Source organism: Rhinichthys klamathensis, unplaced genomic scaffold (genome assembly GCF_029890125.1).
Source record: "Rhinichthys klamathensis goyatoka isolate OS25496 unplaced genomic scaffold, OSU_Roscu_1.1 h1tg000076l_1, whole genome shotgun sequence".
Taxonomy (NCBI): domain Eukaryota; kingdom Metazoa; phylum Chordata; class Actinopteri; order Cypriniformes; family Leuciscidae; genus Rhinichthys; species Rhinichthys klamathensis.
Window position 1 is genome coordinate 1,485,314 of NW_026606618.1, and position 23,758 is coordinate 1,509,071.

Sequence of the window (23,758 nt, forward strand, 5' to 3'; positions counted from 1 at the left end):
TCACTAATAGGGACTAAACGTCAACAATATGCTTTACATTGACTAAGGCCTGCCCATACTTTGACTACAAACTTGGTCCTCAAATCATTATGTATTTTGCAATAGCCTACATGTAACTTTATAACGTTGCACTCTTTCTATAAGTTATAAATAGCTAGTAAGATAACGTTAATATAACGGTAACTAACGTTACAGTATGTAAGTAATTATTCTAGCGATATATAATGCTAGATAAGGTGTGCTAGTACATTATTTCAGCAACATGACAAGCCAGTGAATTAGCAGGTTTCAATTGTTGCTTAGCAGAGTGCGTGACATTTTATCTACATGTTATGCGGCTAGAGTTTTGACACCGAGTCAATGGGCTCTGTCTAATTCTTTCTTTTTCGCTTGTTTATCGTCATCAGTCTTTTTCCTTTTACCTCTTTGTTTTATGAGCAGGTGTCACTCGAGAATTGGCAGTTTAGGTTGTTTCTCCGTCATGAGCACAGCTGCAGCACGTCGGCAATCTTGAGTTTGAACGACGGCTCGCGCTCCGGCGCTCAAAGAGAGGGGTGTGATCAGCGCGTACACGAGCGTGACTGACACTGCTAAGACACTCCTCCTGGCTCTGATTGGTTGTTTCTGACCGGGAGCGTGTATTTCTTGCAAATGGCAATAGGACCACTAGGAGGAGCCAGAGGAGCTTGATTTTTACACAGATTATCTGTCTCATATTCTACTGTCAGGACATAATGACAGTTTTAGCAAATACATTTTTTTTCAAAAGTTACCTACAGCAGCTTTAACTGAATCTGTAAGTCAGCTACACTGTTTAATTCTGAATATTATATTTTATTCTGGTGCGCTTAACGTTATCGTTTTCTCAGAGTTTAGGCTCCTGTGTAATAGTAGCATAGGCTATTCAGCAACTCAAACATACCAAACCAACATTACTAAAAACAGATTTTGCACGGGCAGTGCACTAGTGTTATTATTAACCCCAGATGTGGAGAGGCCAGTTCCAAGTCATTGTCCAGCCTTCCATTGTAGCATGTGTTACTATCAGTTAGTAACAATCAGGTTTTAATAGCTCATACAGTATAGGTTGGTATGGAAAAATGTGACTTTTTAATATCAAACTTGCAGCAGCATGTTTTTTCTATTGCAAGTCTAACAGAAACTATTTTCAATTCTTAAATTGCTCTCGTCATATGCCTGTATGCTCATTACAGACCTTGCAAGAATGTTCAGATTGCACAAGTGAGTCAGCTTATTTGCATATACTGGGACATTAAAGTGACCAAAATCTCACATAAATGAATGGAATGTCAGTCCAATCGAGTGATGTTGTTCCTTTCAGTCCCTTCACCTAATTATAGCCAGTTGCATAATAGTGTTCTTGAGACTTAAGAAACATTTCATATGGCCCTGCCTAGTCAACTCTCTCGCCCTCACTCACTCAAGTCCGGGTAAGCTGGAATGCATTGACGTCAGAGGAGGGAGAGAGCGCTCGAGCGCTAGAGCAGAAGTGAGCGCGAGCACTGCGGAGCGACGCGCGCACCACTACATGCCTCGTCCTGGTCGGACAGTGGGCATCATTTATTGATAAAAACAACAGCGAGCAGACGTGTGAAGATATTGGGAAGCGAATATTTTGTTTAGCCTCCAGAAATATACACAAGGGGAAGCTGAGAGTATTTCCAACGGATGCTCGTTTACATAGACGCATGAAACGCTGCCTACCACTTTATATGGTAAGTTATTATAGAAAACAAATGCGTTTTGTGTATTTAACTATTTGTTGAATTGAATGCTTGAAATCGCCCGTGAGGATTGCTATAGGCCTATGGGACATGCAGGGTTTAATTCCATTGAGTTTCATTTGAGATCATCGAGAGCCTGTCAGAGTGTAGGCTAATAGTTTGATGTTATTGTTTGTGTTATAGTTAATAATGATGATTTTAATTATCTGATGTACTATTGTTTTATTCGTGTCATTTTATGTAGTTGGCAGGTTATTAGCTAGGTGCTATTAAAAAGACTAAATTATTAAAGGTGACTTAGAGATGTGGTTTGCAGACAAACACTGCATTTCGGTTCCCTCTCTCTTCCTCGCACACACAGTATGGCAGTCACCCTATCCTCCAGTCCGCTCTTTGTTATCCTAGGCCTGGAGACATTCAGGGGCATCTAACAGAAGGACACACACAGGTAAGAGAATGAAAACAAGGCAAAGAGACAGAGAGAAGGACAGAGAAATTGAGGGTCTCATTGCTTTATATATAATATGTAATGAACAACATAATGCTCTGTGTAGGTTCAAAGTCAAAATGCATTCTTCCATAAGTTCAGGAATCCTGTGACAACGCATACTGATAAGATGCAAGAGAGATGCATTTAGGAGCAGTTATTATTGTTGAACTGACAGGTTTTGTGGCAATTAGACTGATGTCTATCTGATACAGTATATATGGTCTAGTGTGTTCTGCATCACTGTAGATACTTGAGTGTGAGTATATATAGCTTGCAGCCATAGTCCTAGACTCAGCAGTGTTTGTTTGTGCGCACGTACATGCATGTGTGTGAGCATATGTGCAAGTGTGTGTGCTGGCAAACTACCAAGTTTGTGGGTTTCACAGTGATTCTTTTGTGCCTCAGATTGAAATGGAGAAGATGTGTGCATGTGTGTGTCAAGTGTTATCACAGTAGTGTCCTAAGACACATCAGCTGCATCACAAGGCAGACCTGAGGGAATCGGGACAAGAGGGGAGTGCAGGTCACCTAGATCAAGTTTCGCCTACATCGTAGAAACCAAATTTCCTCAGACTGACTGATCGTGTCATGTTGCACAGCAGACTTGCGCTCAATGTTGACAGACTAACTTCTTGTCACTGGAAATATACATAGGAGACAATGTGGGTTCATTTTCAGGTTAAAGCCAAGTGGAAAGAAAGAGACAAGTAATAAAAGCTACCTCACTGTCTACATAGGCAGCTACCTTCTAAGATAGCGTCCTATATTAGTAATGCAACCTCATAAGTGATGAATTTGTAATGTTATACAGGTAAAGCATTTGATTTCAATTGAGTTTTCCATTAGCATGTTGCAGAACTAAACTTGTGATATTTTAACCATATCAACTCACATAAAGTGAGTTCTCTACACAAATTAAGCATGTAATTTTTTATAAATAATTCTCATAATTATATAATAATTATATTATATAAATAATTATTAATCAGTGGTAAAACACAAGGACTTAAAGGGATAGGTCACCCAAAATTGAAAATTCTGTCATCATTAAATGATTTAATTTTAACATTGATATTTACGCTTTCATTTCTACACGCTTGAATTGAGTACCAATAACGAATTTACTTCGTTTTTTTTTTAATTCTAGCTTGAACTAACTTTTTCATGTAAATTACATTGTTTTTTTCTGATATTTACTTAAACACAAAATCATTTTTAGCAGTATAGTTTACCCAAAAATGAAAATTCTGTCATCATTTAATCAGCCTTAAGTTGTTCTAAACCTGTATACATTCCTTTGTTCTGCTGAACACAAAGGAAGATATTTTGATGAATGTTGGTAACCAAACAGACCTCGGGCCCCATGGAAAAACATACTATGGTAGTCAATGGGGCCATCAACTCTTTGGTTACCAACATTCTTCAAAATATCTTCCTTTGTGTTCAGCAGAACAAAGAAATTTATACAGATTTGTAACAATTTGAGAGTGAGTAAACGATGACAGCTTTTTTTTTTTTTTTGAGTGAACTATCCCTGTAAAACACGTAGGCCTATGCGCAATGGTCAAATAAATTCGTACAGCGCATGTTTACATAGAAAACAATGAGAAAAGTAGTGTAGTGGAATGCAAAAGACATTCTGTGTGAAGGTATATTAAGTATATTTATAGAAGTTAACGAATCTCGTTTTGTCCGCCATCTTGGAACACATTGCAGTGCATTCTGGGATTGCATGCCTCCTGATTCGACGCTGCCTATGAATTTGGACTAAATTCTGTCACTTAGGAGGCAGATAGACCTCAAATTTTCCCTCAGTAGGCACTAGGCACCCAGACAGCAACATAGTGTCGGCCCAGATCCGGGCCACATCTGGTACATGTGGATTCCACAATTACTAGGTTTTGGAACACTGGGTGTACAATCACGAATATTTGCATAGATTATTTCATATTTGTACGCACAGGAGAACTTCTTTCGAAAAAAAAAAAAAATCTGCCTAATTCACAGCACATGCATATGCGCATGAATTTATTATTAACCTCATTCTATTGTTAATGAATTTGGAGTATTCTAAATGACGCACAAGGTTAATAGTTTGCATAAAACACGCCAAAACCATCTTCATATAAGGGCTTTTTTTCACACAACCTTTCCACCTTTCCTTATCCTTTACAGCCTTTCGTGCCTTTCAGCAAACATTTGACGCTCTCGAAAATTATCTACATACCAAACCATTTATTTTAACATGATTCTAAGGCCACCCAGAGTATGTGGTTCTTTTTTTTTTTTGGTTGAATTTTTTCCCGTAAATTGAGTAATTTTTAGTATTAAAGTTATTGATGTTTGTATGCTGATTTCACGCACAAATGTGTGTACACATACTTAGTGAATGAGACCAACAGTTGGAATATGTGCATGTTGGTTATGAATTTTACCGATATACCAGTGGTTTAAATGTTTTACTGTGTGTGTTTGAGTCTACACGTTAATGCACTTCACACAGCAGGCACGCAAGCTCCCACTGCAGCACGCTGACCTCATCACCATGAATATTACATGATGGGAACATGGGGCGATGAGATCATATCTAAAGGAAACCCCATTATATTCTCCCCAACTCTGCATCTCTTTCACATCTCTTCACTCCGCTCGTCCATAAGCCCTCCCTCCTTCAAAAGAGAAAGCGGGATGACTCATCCTTTCACACCTCTCCCCTGGTGCCTCCTGACAGCCCCACGTATGGGTTTGTGTGTTCCGTATCGGCGTACAAATGAGTCGGGGTCTGTTTTCCTTCTGACTCTCACGCAGCGGGTGACAAAAGACCCCAGCATCTCTCGTTCAGGCAGCGGACATTTTCTCGCAGAAACGCTGAGCTTGCTGAGCCTGCTTCCCTTCTCCTTGACGTGAGTTCCTCGTTTGCAGGAAGTCGAGGAAATGCCATGCCTGCGTGTGTTAGCAAGTGTGAGGCTTGTATAACTGTGAGAGTTGTCCCAAATTGCGGATGCTGGGTGTCTGCCTGAGCGCTATCAGGAGGAAGCACCATTTGTGCTCCCTGCTCCCTGTAGGAAACTGCCATGCTTTGTAAATTATAAAGCTGATTCTGAACATGGAAAGGGTGGACAGCCCTATATCCTTCCTCAATATGGAGGCCACTCAGTCTTTGTTACATCCTTGTGCTCTGTTTTTGCACTTTCATTTGTCATCTGGCTTTGTCAAAAGGCAACAAAACATCAAAGTTTTGCTCTCCGGTGTGTAAGAAGCAGGAAATTCTGAATAAAAATAATGATCTTGCAAACACTAAAACAGATCTGATTCTCTTCTGTTAAAGGAGTAGCTCACTTTTCATTTGGGGAACGCAAAATATAATTTTATGGAGAATGTTCACACTGCTCTTTTGCATACATTGAAAGTAAATGGAGATTGAATTCTCCCTTTTTTCTCACATATCATTGTAACCCGAATACAATGTGTATGAGGAGTGTAAATATTTGCATACTTGACATATTAATATATCATTACTGAATAATAACATTTTCATTTGTTAGAATTAGATTAGAAGTTTTAGTCATTTTATGTGCATTTGTAGTTTGTATTAGTTAACACAGGTGTCTTAGATGGGCATCATGGCATTAGTGTCCTTTTCAAACTCTATCATTGGTCATTAAATATTTAGTTCCTTTCATCAAACCACACACATACACACACACGCACACTAATAATGATATCGCATTACAGGTATTGATCTACACCATTTGTGCTACACCCCTGTCATCCGACTCCTCTGACGCCAAGTCCCAAAACACTTTTCTCCTTGCACTCCCCTCTTTTTCCATCTCTTTATATCCCCTCCATCAGGGCATATTATAAGTTTTATCTATAAGTTGTATCTGGGTTCCCTCAATTATTTCCCTGTGAGATTCATTTTAGAATTGTATTTTATATTTTATTGTAGTTAATTTTTTGTGTGTGCTGTTGTGTGTCTTTTTAGGGGTTGTTTGTTTTTGTGTTTTAGTTTTGTTTTGTTTATTTTATTTTAATTTGTTTGAGGTGCTGTGTGTCTTTTCCGGATGGTTATTTGTTGTGTTTTGGGTGTCTTTTGGGGGCAGTTGTTTGTTTTGTTTTGGTATTTGTTGTGTGTGTCTTTTTGAGACAGTTGTTTGTTTTATTTTATTTTTGTTTTATATTTCTTTTTGGGATTGTTGTTTTGGTTTTTGTTTGGGTCCACGTGTCTTTTTTTGGACGGTTGTTTTTGTTTTGTTTTATGTGTCTTTTCGGGACTTTGTTTGTTGTTGTTTTTTTGTTTTGTTTGGTTTTACTTAAGTCTTAACTAATCTCCCTTAAGTTTTCATGTACACCTAATGTTTGAAATAAGTTTTCTTAATCACATGTCTTGCAACTACGTGATACAATGATATTACAAAATATGTGTCTAATACCATAGGGGGGATGTCACAATCAATATCACCTCATATAGAATTGCACTATTGAATGGGTTTTGTCTTAGCATGCATTATGATGTTACCTCTAGGTATGGCTGAATTTGTAATAGACAGCCATATTCATGCTCGAACATGTCATTATTGTCACTCCCTATCAGTTTGATAATAGAGGAGTTCTCTGTTAAGTAACTGGGTGGATTTGTTTGAGTTCTTCGTAATAGTAACTACTGTTGCTAAGTAACTGCTGTACTACAAAATAGACTCTGTCTGGGGATAATAATTGTTTGCTTATGAGACAATTGGTTAATTAGTCAATTATTTTTTCTTCAAAATGTTTTAAGATCAGTTTCTGTGTAAGATCAGGCAAATACCAACAGTACTTCTCTTCTCTTGAGCATACAGTATATAAACCTGTTAGACGGCTTACCCTGTTCTCTCTCCACACACTCACCTTTCTCTGTGAACGTGAAAGTCAAGTGAATTTTGCCTCTATTTGCAGCACTGTCTATTTCAACACAAAGAGCACTACATCCCTGCACTTAAAGAGTCCTAAAAGGGTTTTCCAGTCTGATGCCACAGAAGAACCTTTTAAAGTTATGTGCAGCTGCTAGATGGGTCTAAATGGCTGTTGGCAGCTTGGCACATTGCGATGTGGTTCCTAGGATGTCATGGGTGGTTGCCAGGCTGTTGCTATGCTGTAGCTAAGGTGTTCTGATTGGTTGCTACTTTCTTGGATATTGGTTTAAAGAGTGTTATGATTGGCTTTTGGCATGATGCTATGGGGTTACCAGGGTGTTACTATGCGATGGCTCAAATTATGAATGGCTGCAAGGCTCTGTTGTTGCCAATGATTTGTGATTGGTTGATGACATGTTGCTACTTGATTGCTAGGATATTGAAGATGGTTTCTAAGGAGTTGCTGTATGATTACCAATACTGCTCTGGTTGCTAGGCTGGTACTAAGGTATTTTGAGTGGCTGTCGGCACGTTGCTTTGTTGTTGCTAGGGTTTTGCTATTAGGTTGCTAAAGTGAATGGTTCAAAGGCCATTGGGTTAGGGTTAGGGTTTAGCATGCTAGCATGTTCTGATTGGTTTATGGCATGTTGCTATGCAGTTGCTACAGTTCATTGGGTGGTTTCTAGTATGTTGCTGTATGGTTACTGACATACTTCATGTGGAGTGATTGTTTAGTATGTGGTATGTGGTTGCTGGTATGTTACTAGAGTGATGTGAATGGTTGCCAGGGAATTGCTATGCAGTTGCTTGAATGTTGTGGATGGTTGCCAGGGTGTTGCCTTTCAGTTGCTTGGGTGATCTGAGTGGTTGTTGGCGTGTTGCTCGGACTTTCGGAGTTGTTTGGTGGGTAAAGGTTAGGTTTTTTCCTAAGCAAGCATCACTGATTAGATACATTTTCCCAATATATGATATAAAATTCATTATAACAATTATGTGCAGGGGGTCCGCTGTTTTTGTGTCATTTCCTCACTGTCATTTTCTCTCTTTTGTGTTTCCACAGGTGATGTCTCAGTAGAGTCCCAGTTTCCTTCAGCTCCCTTACGTAAAAGAGCCCAGCCCTGCAACTGTACCTCCACTGCTTGATCCAAAATGTCTGCCACCAAAAGCGGTTATGAGGGCAAGATAGCCGGCCTATACGATCTAGACCGCACACTGGGCAAAGGTCATTTCGCCGTGGTCAAACTAGCCCGTCACGTATTCACGGGCCAACTAGTAGCAGTCAAAGTCATTGACAAGACCAAGCTTGACGATTTAGCAACTGGCCACTTGCTACAAGAAGTCCGTTGCATGAAACTCGTCCAGCACCCCAATGTAGTGCGACTGTATGAGGTCATCGATACACAGACCAAGCTCTACCTCATCCTAGAGCTGGGCGACGGAGGTGACATGTACGATTACATCTTGCGTCACGAAGGCGGGGTGGCCGAAGTCACGGCGAAAGTGCACTTTGCGCAGATCGTACGAGCGATAGCCTACTGCCATCGTCTGCATGTTGTCCACAGAGATCTGAAGCCGGAGAATGTGGTGTTCTTCAGGCAGCAAGGGACGGTGAAGCTAACAGATTTTGGCTTTAGTAACCACTTTAAGCCTGGGACAATGTTGATGACCAGCTGTGGTTCACTAGCATATTCTGCCCCAGAAATACTGCTAGGCGAAGAGTATGATGCTCCTGCAGTAGGTAAGTGATGAAACTTTATTTCTTTGGACATTGCACCTTCTACAAATTCTTGTATCACAGTTTCCCTTCTTCTATCTGTTTCCAAGTGTGTTGTTTTATTCAGCCAGTCAATCAGAATGCATTCAGAATCCCTGAAGCAAATTCGCATGAGAGCCAAATTCTCAATAAATGTCACTCCAAAGATTGAAATATTTAATATTCATTCATAAGAGATTCAAAGATTCATAAGGATTCATAAGAGATTTGAAAATTCATAGTTTCAAAGATTGAATATTTATCTTCTATCTGTTTCCAAGTGTGTTGTTATATTTAGTCAGTCAATTAGATCTCAGCAGATGCTAAATTCTGTCCTGTCGGCCTCAGACTTTTCATTTACATGGGGCGCAGTCAAACTAATCCGGCAAGGGATTAAATTGTAGTGGTTCGTGAGCTTGTGCGTTAAACTCATTGTTTGTGTTGCAAGAACGCCGGGTCGCCTCGCTCTCTTCTCGCAGTTGATCTTCCCCTCTCTTCTCCCCACGTGCCGCTTCTGGGTTTAATCGCTGCCGTTTGCCGAGCGGAAATCTACTGAATGAACAGCACATCTGTGCCCTGGCAGTGTTCAAGCAAGGAGATTTGAGTCAGGTCAGACCTACACATGCCTCAATTGACTGCATTCAGAGTCCCTGCAACAAATCTGCATGAGAGCCAAATTCACATTGAATATCCTGAAAATTAACGATAGTGAAATTGGTAACAAGCATTGTTTCATTTTGACATTAGCAATATCCATTAAAGAAACCCATGTCGTTCAACCACAGAGATGTATAAAATGTTTCTGCTGCCTGCGGTACATTTTTCTGTTGTGTTTGGTCTGGAACTTTCTCATATTTGCTGTAATGTTGTGTCTTGTCTTGGAAAATTGTTTTGAGGATGAATGTGGCTGACTGTGAACTCGTGTTCCTTCTATCTATCTTCCATTCTATTGTTCAGACCCAGTCACCTTATTAAGCTCTGGAGATTCAATGTATGACAAAAAGAGGAGAAATGAAAAGAAAGCAGATTTAAAGAGAGAGAGATAGAGATGAGTATGGAGAGAGAGAGAGAGAGAGAGAGAGAGAGAGAGAGAGAGAGAGAGAGAGAGAGAGAGAGAGAGAGAGAGAGAGAGAGAGAGAGAGAGAGAGAGAGAGAGAGAGAGAGAGAGAGAGAGAGAGAGAGAGAGAGAGAGAGAGAGAGAGAGAGAGAGAGAGAGACAGATTTATTGAGAGAGAGAGACTGGGTCAAGCAGGACACTTGAGCTTAACATTGACTCAGACAAGAGGATGAAGAGTAACTGGAATGACAACGAATCATTCTGTCTCTCTGTCTCTTTCTTGTTACTGTCTTGTTTCAGTTAAGTAGAGCTTTCTAGAGCACAGATGTACAGTACTGTTTCATTCCCCTGCTCTGAGATTCTAATGATTCTGAAGGCTCTAAGGCTCTTTTAAGAATCTGTAGAATCTAAAATAATCTTCAGAAGCTTAGAATCATTCATTGTAATATTCCAGTTTTTTAACTCTTTCCCTGCCATTGACGGAATTTTCCGTTATTTATGAGACAACACTTCCCGCCATTGACAAAATTTTCCGGCTTTCCATGTTTTCACTGTTATACGGTAGGGGGCGCTATTGCGCATCTTCTGAAAGAGTACTGAATCTCTGGATCAAAACACAGGAAAAAAGAAGCAGAAACAAGCGATAGCATATGTAAGAAGATACTGTATATTGCGTAAAATGTAAAATAATGCGATCATCAACATTAAAACGCATATAAATCAAAACGGCCTAATATTACCGAATGAAATGTCGACCCAGGACGAGGTACAGGACTGAGCAAGCTTTGGGGGTGTTGATGGACTCAATCTACTCCATCTATGTTTTGATCATTCTTTCTGAATATGATCCAGACGTTCTGAATTCTGATCCTTTTTTCTTTTTTTTTTAAACACTGGTGGGTAAAGAGTTAAGATTCTAAAGGTTTGAAGATTGATAAATTTCAAAAATTAAAAAGATTAATCGTTTCAAATAATCAAATGTCAATCAAATAGATTCACAGATTCCAAAAATTCGAATGATTCTAAAGCTTCATGGATTCAATGATTCTAGGGATTCATAGTTTTAAGATTTCAAATTTTAGGATTCCAAAGATGAAAATATTCAGTTTCAAAGATTCTAAAGATTTTTCTTTTTTAAAATTAAATATTCAAATTCATAGTTTGATAGATTCACAGGTTCTAAAGATTCATAAATTCAGCATAGATTCAAAGATGAAAATAGATTCTAAAGATTTGAATATTCCTAGATTTGAATATTTCAAAGATTGAAAGATTCTTAGTTTCAAAAATGCATAAATTGATTTGTAGATTCAAATATTCATAGATTCTAGTTACACTTGCAAAACTACACTACTAGTTAGTTTGCCTGAATGATCAGTCGACTGTTTGATCTTAGGGAAACTGTGAATATTTAGGCTGGTTTTGGGTTCCCCTGACCCTTATCTGATGCATTTCCTAGTGTGCGTTCACACAGCTCATGTTCTTGTGTTCAAAAATAGTTGGATGGAGTGCAATGGAATAGAACAGAATGTAGGGATATGGAGACGTGTTTTGCAAGTTGAACTATTTTTAACTTGACACACTGTCTTATAAACTCAAGGCTTATGATGAAAGATGGAACAAAATGTGAGTCACAAAGCTGGTGACAATGTACGACGAAGACAGAGAGAGAGAGAGAGAGAGACAGTCTTCAGAGGACACTTGAGCTTAACATTGCTTAGACACTGAACCTGTCTGTCTCTCTCTCACTGTCTTTCTCTCGTTCCAGTTCACTAGGGCTTTCTAGAGCACAGATGTGTGCTGAGCTGCCATGTGTGCCCTTCCGCCCCTCTACTCTAATATTATTAATATCATATTTATATGATTCTTTTCTGCCAGAGCGCCATGTGACTGTGGGACAGTAATTCTCACAGAGGCTGCCTGTGCCAGAATTAGATCTGCACAAAGTGGGTCAGCCTCCGCCGAGACCCAACAAAGTGTGCAGAGGAGGCAATACTCACACACATACATGCTAGGACGCTAGAGGCGTGTGAACCTGAGGCCTTGTCTCATCTTTCTCTAAGCGATAGAACTAGAGCAGATAAGGACTGAGTAGTCATGTGTTACAGATGTTTAACTTACTTTATCAGTCAGAATGAAGAGTAAACATGGACATAAAAGCAATGGAGCTGCTTTGCTATAGCTGTAGCTTAGCAGTTAGCATATTTGCCTGAATACATTCAGTTGTTCAGGTGACACAGGTTCATTCTTCAAATGCAGTCTAAGCCGATGAGTTTCGAATGTTATATGTTGTATTTGTTTAAGTTAAAAATAAAACATATTATAATCTAAACAAATACATGGTTCATTTTTGGCAAAATGATCATGATAGCCTTTATATATCTGTGTGGTTAATATTGATTAAGCCTACTTTGCTATTCTATAAATATATAGGCCTAATAAGTTGCATTATAATATGATATAAAATGTATGCATTTCAGGGGGCATGTCACTCACTACCACATACCACCCCCCACCCCCCCACCCCCGTTCCTTATTTCCATTTCAGAAAGTTGGCAACCCTACTGGCTAATTTGGTTAGCTTCTACCAGTTCACAGGTTCATTTGCATAAAATACTGTAGAATTGGACGCATTTTGTAGGGCTGCAAAAGGAATAAAACCAAAATCATGAGATGGTTTAGTGCGACTAGCAAATCACAAAGGCTGAAAATAATAATAATTTCTAGTCATATTGATAAATGATCTACGGAGCCCCGCACATGACTTGCAAAAAGAATGTAACCGTGTGCCCGATTTACTATTTTGTTCCCTGGATTTGCTAAATCGTGCGCACGATATAGCAAAGCAAGGCAACGAAATAGTACATCGTGCGCACGATTTATAAATCAAGGGGACAAAATAGTAAATCGTGCGCACGATTTAGTAAAAATTTGCTGAACTCCCCCCAGCCCCCCCAAATCATGCAGCCCTAGTCATTTGACATCAACAACAATAGATATGAGAAGTGTTTTATTTTGATAAGCTTGTTTATTTTTCTTTATTAAAATGCACATTTATATTGTTAGTTAGTTAGCTTACTTTCATTCACAACAGCCTTTGTTGTTCTTTTTTTTCTTTTCTTTTTTAAGATAAAATGCCGGCTAATTACATTTTGCTAGCACAAAAAAACAGACTTAATTAAAAGCACCTGGCTTGCACTTGCATTGTACCTGAATTATGTTACGTTATTGTGCAGTGGGACACATTCCATCTGCTAGTCTGTTTATTTTAGCAGCTCTAAACACACGGCAGTGCCTGTCGGCTGACCATGTGGCCGGCTGCCTAGTACGGTAGTTTATTCAGCTCCTGAAGTTTGCTGGGCACAGGCTGGCTAGCTGATGACATTAACCTCTGTAGCAAGAGAGAGAGAGATGAGAAAGTGTAGAAACTGATATTTAAACATGTGATTGAAGAAGGGTTTTTGCATGGTTTTTTTTTAGCGTTCATGCATGAGCCTGAGCCTTTGTGTGTGGACGGCTGAATGTCCATTAGCTCTGTCAGAGGTTTTATTCATAGTCTGTAATCAGCTGCTCGACTCTAATCCACTCACAAGAGTTCAGTCACTCAATGCCAGCTCACATGCAGACACACACACACACTTGAGCTCTAATTACCACTCTATTATATTCTACACACAACATATAAGTAAGTACAGGTTTTGTGGGGACCAAATTGTTCTCACATGGACATTACAATGTCCTCATGATCTGGCTTACCGTGTATACCGGGTGTGAAGCAGCTCAGTGTCATCAGGATTCAGGTTGTTGACATTGCTGATCTGAGATGTTCTGAGACAGATAAGCTGGGAGAGACTGACTCAGTGACATCTCACAAACTCACACACTCCAAGATATCACACACACCTTCACAAAACAGGCTATCTTACACTGCTTTGTGTGCATTTTTCTTTTCTTTTGAAAGAAATTACTACTTATATCCAACAAGGACACATTAAACTGATCAACAGTCACAGTAAAGACATTTATAATGTTTGTAAAAGATTTCTATTTCAAATAAATTCTATTCTTTTGAACTTTCAGTTCATCAAACAATCATGAAAAAAATATATCACGGTTTCCACAAAAATATTAAGCAGCACAATTTTTTTTAACGTTTAAAATAATAAGAAATGTTTCTTGAGCAGCAACTCATCATATTAGAATGATTTCCGAAGGATCATGTGACACTGAAGACTGGAGTAATGATGCTGAAAATTCAGCTTTGCCATAACGGGAATAAAGTACATTTTTAAATATATTAAAATAGGAAACAGTTATTTTTAATTGTAGTAATATTTCACAATTAATAAAAAAACAGAGCCTTGGTAAGTCTTCTTTTAAAAACATAAAAAAAATCAGACCCCAGAATTTTGAACATATTTGGACAATCAATTTTATTAGAAAATTCAAATATTTTCCAAACATTATGACAGTTTTAGATTTCAAAAAAGATTCTAAATATTCTGATACTTAAAAAAAAACTCTTAAGATTCTAACAAATATTATAAAAATTATAAAAACGTTCTTAAGATTATAAATATTCTAAGATTTCTGACATTCTAAAGATTCTATTATTCTACAAACTATAATTAGAATCTTTAAAATCCTAGAATCTTTACAAGACCTGAAGTCTGGAGACACGCTGTTGTCACATTATGTAACCTCAACACAGACCCGCTCCTTGTTAGTTTCACTGTTTTGTGTAAACTGCAGTCACAGCACTCACACATAGTCATAGAGGTGTGCTGCACTTCAAACTAACCAGTCACACTGACCCTAGATCAGCATAAAGAGTTCCTTTTGATGATGGAGACATTTGATGCTGAAAAAAATAAAGTTGTCTGGTCACCTCCACACATTCACACTCTTTCTTAAGGTAGATGTTTCTTACAGAGTTTCTAAGAAACAACTGCATACAGTAGGTTATGTTTGTGATCATTATCATAAACTATCTTTATCATTTATCTAAGGAAACAGGTTGAGTACTTTAACTAAAACTTGTTTGATCAAGGATTTTATTAGTTTAAACCTTTGGTGTCATATTTCATCTGATGTCCAATCACATGTATATTTAGAGCATCTGAGTGTGCTAAAAGATAAAATATGTTACATAACATCCTGCATGCACGTGTGTGGCTGTGCGAGATTTGTAGCACTCGTCTGTTTGTCTGCATCTGTGGAGGAACACGCCGTACAGAGAGCAGAAGAGAGGAGTTATTGTCAGAGCAGTTAAAGACAATGTTTGGACAATGCTGTCTCTCAGGACTGTCTGTCACGCTCTGCTCTGGTTCACACAGTACATGCTCTTTCACACAGGAGTCATCCGTATACACACAAATGTTGGGTTTCAGTGTTTTATGTTGATTAAAACGGATGATTATAATGATTTTTATACTGTACAAATTGTATATTCTATGGCCTAACTCTAAACCTACCCATTATAAAAAAAACTTTATGCATTTTTACATAGTCAAAAAATATCACTTATGATTTACAAGCTATTTTACTCATGGGACCAAAAATGTCCCCACAAGGTCAGAGATTTCTGGGTTTGCCATCATTGTGGGGACATTTTGTCCCCATAGGGTTTACCAGGAACACACATGTCAGATTTGAAGTTGCTGTTTAAATTGGGAAAGTTTAAGAAGTTGGAACAGGTTTTAAAAAAAAAATTGTTAACTTGAAAGGCCACCCATTTTTGGGTGAATTATCCTTGTAAAATTAAAACTAAAAAGTCATCCTAAATTTGAATAATTTATTATTAGTAGTGGCAGTATTAATGATGTTGTTGTTGATGATGATGATGATGATTAATGATGAAATAAAACAAATATATATATATATATATATTGACAAAAACATTCCAAAACAAAATTACTAAAACTTTAACTGAAACAGAACATTTTTAAATAAAATCTAATTAAAAATATTAACAAAAGCTAAAATAGTATATCAGTGATATTAAAATAACACTGATCCAAGAACAAGATTAGAATTCCAATCCCATGTTGATACAACACAGTAGTAATATCCTGTGGATTTAATATTTGCATTTGTCCTCTGGCCACTTCTGAATTTCTGTATGGACCTCCAAGAATACAGCAGCCGAATTTAACTGCCAGTCAGATCTGCGCACTTGACCAAAACTATGAATGAGCACATTCTCGGTACTCTTTCCTTTAGAAATCGAAGGTTAAATGAAATGTTATGAATATAATATGAATGGTCTGACTGACTAATCTCACTTAACAGAGCAAGGCCTAAACCTTCACCCATATTTGTACTTTTGTGTGTGTTCTCACGCACACAAGTGAAAAAGTAAAAGAGGAAGCTTGTTTTCTTGGAAGTCCACCGTGGAAAAGTACGCCACCAAAACAAACACGTCTCTTGTGGGACTTACACGCCCTCTCTATTACTTTTCAATCTTTTTTATGTCCCGTTCACCATGGTCTTGGTTCATGATGTTCTGTAAGACTTCCTGGGATACTTATTTGGCACAGAGTTGGATTGGAAAACAATGTCAGGGACATTTTAGTCAGAAAATCATGCCTATAAAGCTTAAGTTAGTTCAATATTGTCTGAGGACGTACAGTGAGAGTATTTAGAATTGCTGGAGAGGCTCTGTTTTAATTGTGCTTAGTTTATTTGTGTGTATTGGTTGGTTTTGATAGTGTGAGCATGTGTCACATGTGGGCACTTCTTTGTTGGATAAAACCCTTGACATGTTTCTTCCTCTTTTCTGCACAAATCCAATTACGCTTCTCTTAAGGGATGTAAATATTTACTCTGACAACAGTTTGATTTTTAAAAATTCAGATATATGTGGCAAATAGATTTAAGATTAAGTCTGGTATTGTCTGTCTTTTAGATATCTGGTCACTGGGTGTAATCCTCTATATGCTAGTGTGTGGACAACCACCCTTTCAGGAGGCCAACGACAGCGAGACCCTCATCATGATCATGGACTGTCGTTACACTGTGCCCAACCACATCTCTCCAGAATGCAAAGAGTACGTATGTCATCTGAGCTTGCACACATGAACTAATACTGTATACAGCTTTCTCCCATTTAATCCAGCAGGCTGGAGCTTATTGTGTATTTGTACAAAGCTTACTCAATTTATGCTTAAAACAAGAAAAAACAATTTGCCAAATGGGCTTAGAACATTTTTTATTTAAGACGTATTCTTCGAAAACAAGTTAGAACAATGTTATCTTGGGAATTTCACTGGAAAACATGACAAAAATACAACTCCAGAAACTCATCATGATAGTAGGCCATTATGTAACAAGTCTTGTATTATGCAGGGTCAGTTGATTTAATATATCAATAGTCTTTTCTTCCCAAGCTGGTGCTGACGAGTTCACTGTTTCTGAAAAAACAATATTACCAAGAACATGACCCTGGTAATACCCTTTCCAATAAGAGTTTAATGCTGATCTGACTCATGCCCACAAAAACATGCTCGAGTTAAATGACAGCTTTGTGCCACTGGAACACAGGGTTGTGTTCTGTTGTGTTTTCCCCCCTGAGAACTGACAGGACAGAACTCAAACACCACTCCCTCGCACTCCAGTTTGTACCACTTTCACAGCAAACTTCATACCTATGTGTAGACCGAAGCCCATATGAACATAATGTACTTTATCTGTTTACACCTGCTTGGACCGGCCAATCACAGTTTGTGGCTGTTTAAATGACGCAAATGTTCTTGAAGGGTTAGATTTAGGAGCAAGTTATGACAGACACACAAAAATTGCATCCTTGGGCCAGCTGATGGATACGGAGAGTAACAGGTCAAGACAACTCCCTCATTTTGGCTCATGAGGGCTTTAACTAGATATTCTGGTTGGGTTAGATATGCTTGACTTTTTAAGCTTTAATACACTTTTTGAATCATAATATTGTACTGCTCTTAAAAAGGTTTGGGCGTGATTTGGAATTTGAACTTGAAAGGAAATCGAGCCACAGGAATGCTTTGAAACAATACTGTTTGACTAAAACAATTTTGACTAATTATGACTATTTGTTACCTCATACTTTTTCCTCAAATGATGAGACTTATTTCTATAAATTAATTGTCAAAATAGTTTATATTTTACCATTGAGAACTACAAAATGTCCACCACATTTTTTCAGATAACTTAATAATAATAATATATTTTTTATTATTATCTTTTTTTTTTAAATGTGTAAATATATATTTCTATAATAGGTGCCACTCTAGTGTTTCTTTAAATATATTTTCTGTAACAAAATGAAATGTATTATTAAAAACACATTTCATTTCATTTGTATGTACAATTCTGGGTCCTATTAGACACCATATTTCACATTCAGGAACTTAATTTTAAATCACAAACCAATCTCGATTCACTTCTGAAAGGTGCACAAGCCTACTTTAAAGTGTGTTCACCGCAGCTCTAAAGTGACCAGATCTTTACACAAGGCTGCCTTTTGTCTGAGTTATTTTTAAGTGGGTTTATTCCAGCCTATTTGTTGTCAGAACATCCCCAAAGCAACAGCTCTCAGGCTTCAGTTTAGGTCTGAATCAGGCAATTGTGCAAAGTGTGCGTACAAGTTTGTGTTAGACATCTGGGCTTGACTGCACAGCCAAACATAGTGACTGGGTCACATGATCTCCACCACAATCAAAAGCCTCCTTTAATGTGAAGAGGTTTCTTTGAGGAGGAGAACACTTGTGTCTTTAGGCAGACTTTCATCTTGCTGTTTATCCGTAGTTTGCTTTTTTCCACCCTTCTTCCTCACGGCTATTTAAGGTCTTGAGGTTAAACACATCAAGAGACTCCACTGATGTTCAAGGGCAATGGAGCATGTGGGATTATAAACACTAAAAAAAAAACACTTTGAAAGGGAAAACATCTCCCCCTGCTGGTCAGCTATGTGAGATGCAGGAACGTGTGCCAGTACCGCAGTGAAATAAAACACTCAAATGCCCTGAATAAACAAGCTGGATGCAGTGCATTCACACATACACAAGCAAGCTTGGATCGCAAGTGTTCCAACCAATACCGTATTCTTTCTGTTCGCCTCACTGAAGCACCGATTCTCTGCAGGTGCTCATGAATATTAATCAGCAGAAAGATAAGCACTTCCTTTTCATTCCGTCTCCTCTGATGGCAAGATGCGCCTGTGCAATCATCGTCTGTCAGCCAGGCAGAGAATATTTATTAAGATTGCTAGAAAAGGAAAGTATGAAAATTGCAAGTAGAGTGAGACTGAAATGAAGTGAGATGGAGGCAAGTGTGATAAAGGGTGACAAAATTAAGCCTATTTGAGATGATGGGATTTTTCCATCATCCCATCATCTCCATTTTTCCATCATCCCCCCCCCCCCCCAGAGAAGGTCATGTCTAATGTTCTCGTTCTGCTCTGGCAAAAAAAGGAATAACAATCTCTCATCATTCTCTCCCTCTTATTTTCTTTTTTTTCCCTTTAAGTTTGATTTCACGTATGCTGCAGAGGGATCCTGCTAAGCGGGCGTCTCTCACAGAGATAGAGGGCCACCCTTGGTTGCAAGGTGTTGACCCTTCGCCTGCCGGATACACAGCCGCCCCGCTTACCTCTCACCGCAGTTTGTTACCCGAAGAGCATGAGTTCATACTTCAGGCCATGACCAGTGGCAGCATCGCTGACCGAGATGCCATCCAGGAGTGGGTATCTCTTTATACTTCTTGGATATTTTCTTTTGGTCGTAGAATACAGTTATATAGTACAAATACATTTTTGTGTCATAGAGCTTTGGAGGCTGACCGATATAACCACATCACAGCCACGTACTACTTGCTGGGAGAGCGACTCCTTCGAGAAAAGCAAGAGCAGTCAAGTCTCACTCCTGAACAAAGACATACACAGTAAGTCCCAGTATTCTTAAACATATTTTGGATAATTTTGGTTCTGAAGGTCTTTTATCTTCTTATGTGGTGGATCTAATCTTACCACACAACCCTTGGAACCTAGAGGTTCTTAATACGTTGTACTGAGTACTGTTATTTTCTCCCGCTACAGGAGACCCATGTCGGACCCACTGGACTTGGTGAGCCAAGTGCCCGGGACTGATACACTAAGAGGAGCACCTATGGGTCCCTTAGCGCCTCTTGGCTCTCTGTCTTCCGGCTATGTCCGACGTGGTGTGAGCGAGTCTGGGGACCTGCTGGCTCCCAAACCCAACCGCCATGACAACTCCTTCAGTGACTTTTGCAGCACAGCTCCATGCTTGAGCCTCAATTTGCGCCCTCTACCTCCAGACCAACCTACTGTCAAGAGCCTTGGAGCCTTACAGCAGATCTGTGAGGAGGAAGAGGAAGAAGAGGACGATGAAAAGGAGCAGAACAAAGATGAGGTGAAGCTTGAGGTGGCACCTGGTAAACTGGGTCTGCTTCCTTCGACAGATCTATCATTGAAACCTTCTAGAATATCTTTGCAATCAGAGACTCAGAGGAGAACAGGGATGCCGTCAAGTAAGGTGATGGGAAACTGTGAAACTCTGGCCGAGGAGGAGGAACTTGATGAACGATCGGAATCAACAGAAGAGCAAAAGAAGCCTTCAGAATTAGTCTCTAACGTCTCTTCTGGCACCATAGAACATCAGGTAGAGATGCCCTTGAAGACTGAAGCCCATGTGGAAGAGTTCAACCACACAGAACAACCAGGTAGAGGAAGGGGCAAGGATGTTTTCACCCACCCTAGCTTGTCTTTAGATGAGCAAGAGGGAGAACAGATTCAAGATCCAAATATAGACGGACCTCCACCAGCTCCCACATTAGATGTTGTACAGTGCTGCTGGGGACAGCGTGAACCTTCAAAGGACACACTAGAAAATAACAATAATACCCTAGCCAAATCTCGACTGCTCGAGGTTGGGGTGGTGTCAACACCTTGTGGTTCCCCGAGGTCCCTGCCAAGGAACCACTGTGTGGACCCGGGTCCCGATGGGGTGGAGATGCGTAAGACTGAGGCTGAAGTCGAGAAAACTGAGGAGGTACAACCTAAACCTCAGAAAGGCCTCCAGGGAACCAGGGACACAAGTACTGACTCTGCTATTCGGGCCGATCCCAGCAAGGTCAAGAACGTGAACTTGCGAGAACGTCTGCTACAGTTCCCGCTCTGTGAGAAAGCCTTGTCCTTCAACATCCAGCCCACCTCTAAAGAGAAGCTTCTACCATTTGCACAGTACAACTGTTGCCATGTCTTGTAGAGATTGGATCTCGAGATCAAAGAACAAACTGGCATGAGAAGCCCTCAAATATCTGCAACTTACTGGACACTAAAAGAATAAGTGTGTTCTCACCTCATACTGTAACCTCAGAGGTGCTTTCCCACACAATCTACTAATTGTATATTATTATTTTCTTTCCCTACCCAGCATTCATTGCTGCTTTCCTGTAAGACAGTTAACCTTTTGGCAATGCTGTGTATATGAACACCTGTATCTACTGACACTGCTCACTATATTCTGTGCTATCTCAGAGAATTTTATTAGAAGTAGCATATGTCTTGCTAGCGTAGAAGCTTTAATTCAATAACTTGTCATTTTGCACTGTAATATCTTAACCACATTAAGTGTACCACAGAGTTTAGTGATATCACTAAACGAGTGACTGAGTGACCATTCTTCACAGTGACACAGAAAAAGGCTACACAAGAACATACGGTGAACAATCACAATAGAGGCCATTTAGGCTCAAGGACTAGCCACTTAGTCAGTACAGTAGTCCTAACAAGTTTTTAGTCATTCATTTGTGTTGTTTTTGCCGGTGACTGTGAGGCAACGTTCTTAACTCGCAGAACTTTGAAGAAGTTGCATTCTGTGGCATTGATGAAGTTGCTAATTCTCGTGCTAGCATGTTAGCTTGCATCTTTACTGTCAGGCAGTGGGACAGGAAGCAGAACAGTTTGCCACATTGATACAGTGAACAGTGACAGTTTGGGAGCATGGTTATGAAAGCATGCTAAATGAGCACAGCTTAGCATAACATTAGCATTTTGTGAGCTGGGGGACTGACTAGGGAAAGATGCTAAGTATATCTGTGATATATTTACAAAAAAAAAAAACAGAGAGGGCTCGAACAGAGATTATTCTGAGAGATTATAGCTAGAGACTTTTTGTGAAACGGACATAATGTTACACAAAAACAGAAGACTGGTCTTCCTAGAGCAGTATTTTGGAGTTTGTTTTAAAACTGCTAATTCTTGGAAATATTATGAAGCTTTTATCAAATATTAGAGAGTTATCAAGGGTTTTTTAGAAAGATGGTGACAAAGACATCATATCTTTTTTTTCTTTTACATAAGGAGATATGTGAGGGAGATTAATTACATAACATTGAACATCTGTTTTTGTTTAATCATTTGCCTTTGGGTACATTTTTAACATATGTTGTATGTATGGGTATAAGCTCTTTGAAATATCCATATATTATGTACAGTGTATATATATTTTTTGAACATTATGCTATTGGTATGATGTTGTATTTTGACCCTTGCACCGTATCCATACAAACATTTCAAACCCTCCATTTTAGATCGTATTCAGTGAACGTAGCAACTTTTATGACACTAGTTTGATGATCGACAGAGATCATATAGATCATAAATACATTTGAAGAGCTGTATGATATCATAAAGCTAAATTGCGTAGCTGAGCCTAGCTTAAAATGTACATTGAGAAAATCCAGCCTTCGTATGTTGCAATGGCATGAGTGAAGCTAGCGGTTACTGTTGTTTTTACCTCCTAAACAGCCTAAACACGATCACATAAACATTTAGATAGCAGGTGTGACTGTGGTTACTGTTACTTTGGTACTCTAAAGGACGTCAAAGTTATTCAGTCACTTCACATGTTCGTAAGTTTCTGTGCTATACATAGTACACCTGTCACTGGTGAATTAATTATTTTTTGTCATACTGTAGTCAATGTAAATGCAAATGTCGAATAGGCCTATACTTTTTTTTTTTTTCTTTTTTTTTTGCAATATCTTGGACCACGAATAAGCTTGACCAAATGCACAAGAATAGATGTAATAATGTAAAAGGTGCTTTGGGGAGAGATGTCGAGGGTTAAATTACATCTATGTAACGTGAAATTTGAATTTTAATTCCCATACAAAGTTTAAACTAGGAACAACCATCCTGACCTGCGATGTTTTGTAAGTACAACCTTCTGAACCAATCGGATGGCAGAGCGATATAAAAGCCAGACGTGCATTATATTTTCGTAATCAGCCTTTTTTTTCTTATTATTTTGATGTTACTCATTTGACATGGGTCTCCATCCTTCAAAGAATCTGTAATCACTTCACAACAGTTGGATTTTGGTTTGTCTATAGTCCCATTGACCCTTACTAAAACTATGACTGTCTCAATGAGATTAATTTATTTTTATATTTATTTATTAAAACTGATTAAACTGCCCTTGTGTCGTTGTATTTTTTTTTCTTTTTTCAAAGACTTAGTGCACAAGACCACAGTGATACATGACATGGCTTTTGAATATTTATTAATAGTTTTCTTCAAGGCCATTTACATCAATATACATTCATATGACATATTCAGTGAAGCAAGCATTGCGTGGTTATTTATACCGGTTGTAAGAATACGATCCATTTTGATGACATGTAAAATACAACTGAGGGTAAAAAGTTAAAATTGTCAATATATTTACAAAAAAAAATGAGTAAAAGCAAATATACAAAAAGAACAGCAACCGGAAAAATACTATACCATAGTGATTGAGGTGAACTATTATTGTAAACTCA

At 38.7% G+C, this 23,758-nt stretch overlaps 1 protein-coding gene across 1 annotated transcript; it reads left to right on the plus strand.

Moving 5' to 3' along the window:
* The first annotated feature begins 1,462 nt into the window (after nt 1-1,462).
* Nucleotides 1,463-23,413, plus strand: snrkb (SNF related kinase b). The gene is made up of 6 exons (XM_056250845.1): nt 1,463-1,736; nt 8,191-8,868; nt 16,848-16,989; nt 19,442-19,654; nt 19,739-19,855; nt 20,010-23,413. Exons 2-6 carry the CDS (start codon nt 8,280-8,282, stop codon nt 21,196-21,198), a joined length of 2,250 nt encoding a protein of 749 aa, XP_056106820.1. The 5' UTR covers nt 1,463-1,736; nt 8,191-8,279; the 3' UTR covers nt 21,199-23,413.
* Nucleotides 23,414-23,758: the final 345 nt, after the last annotated feature.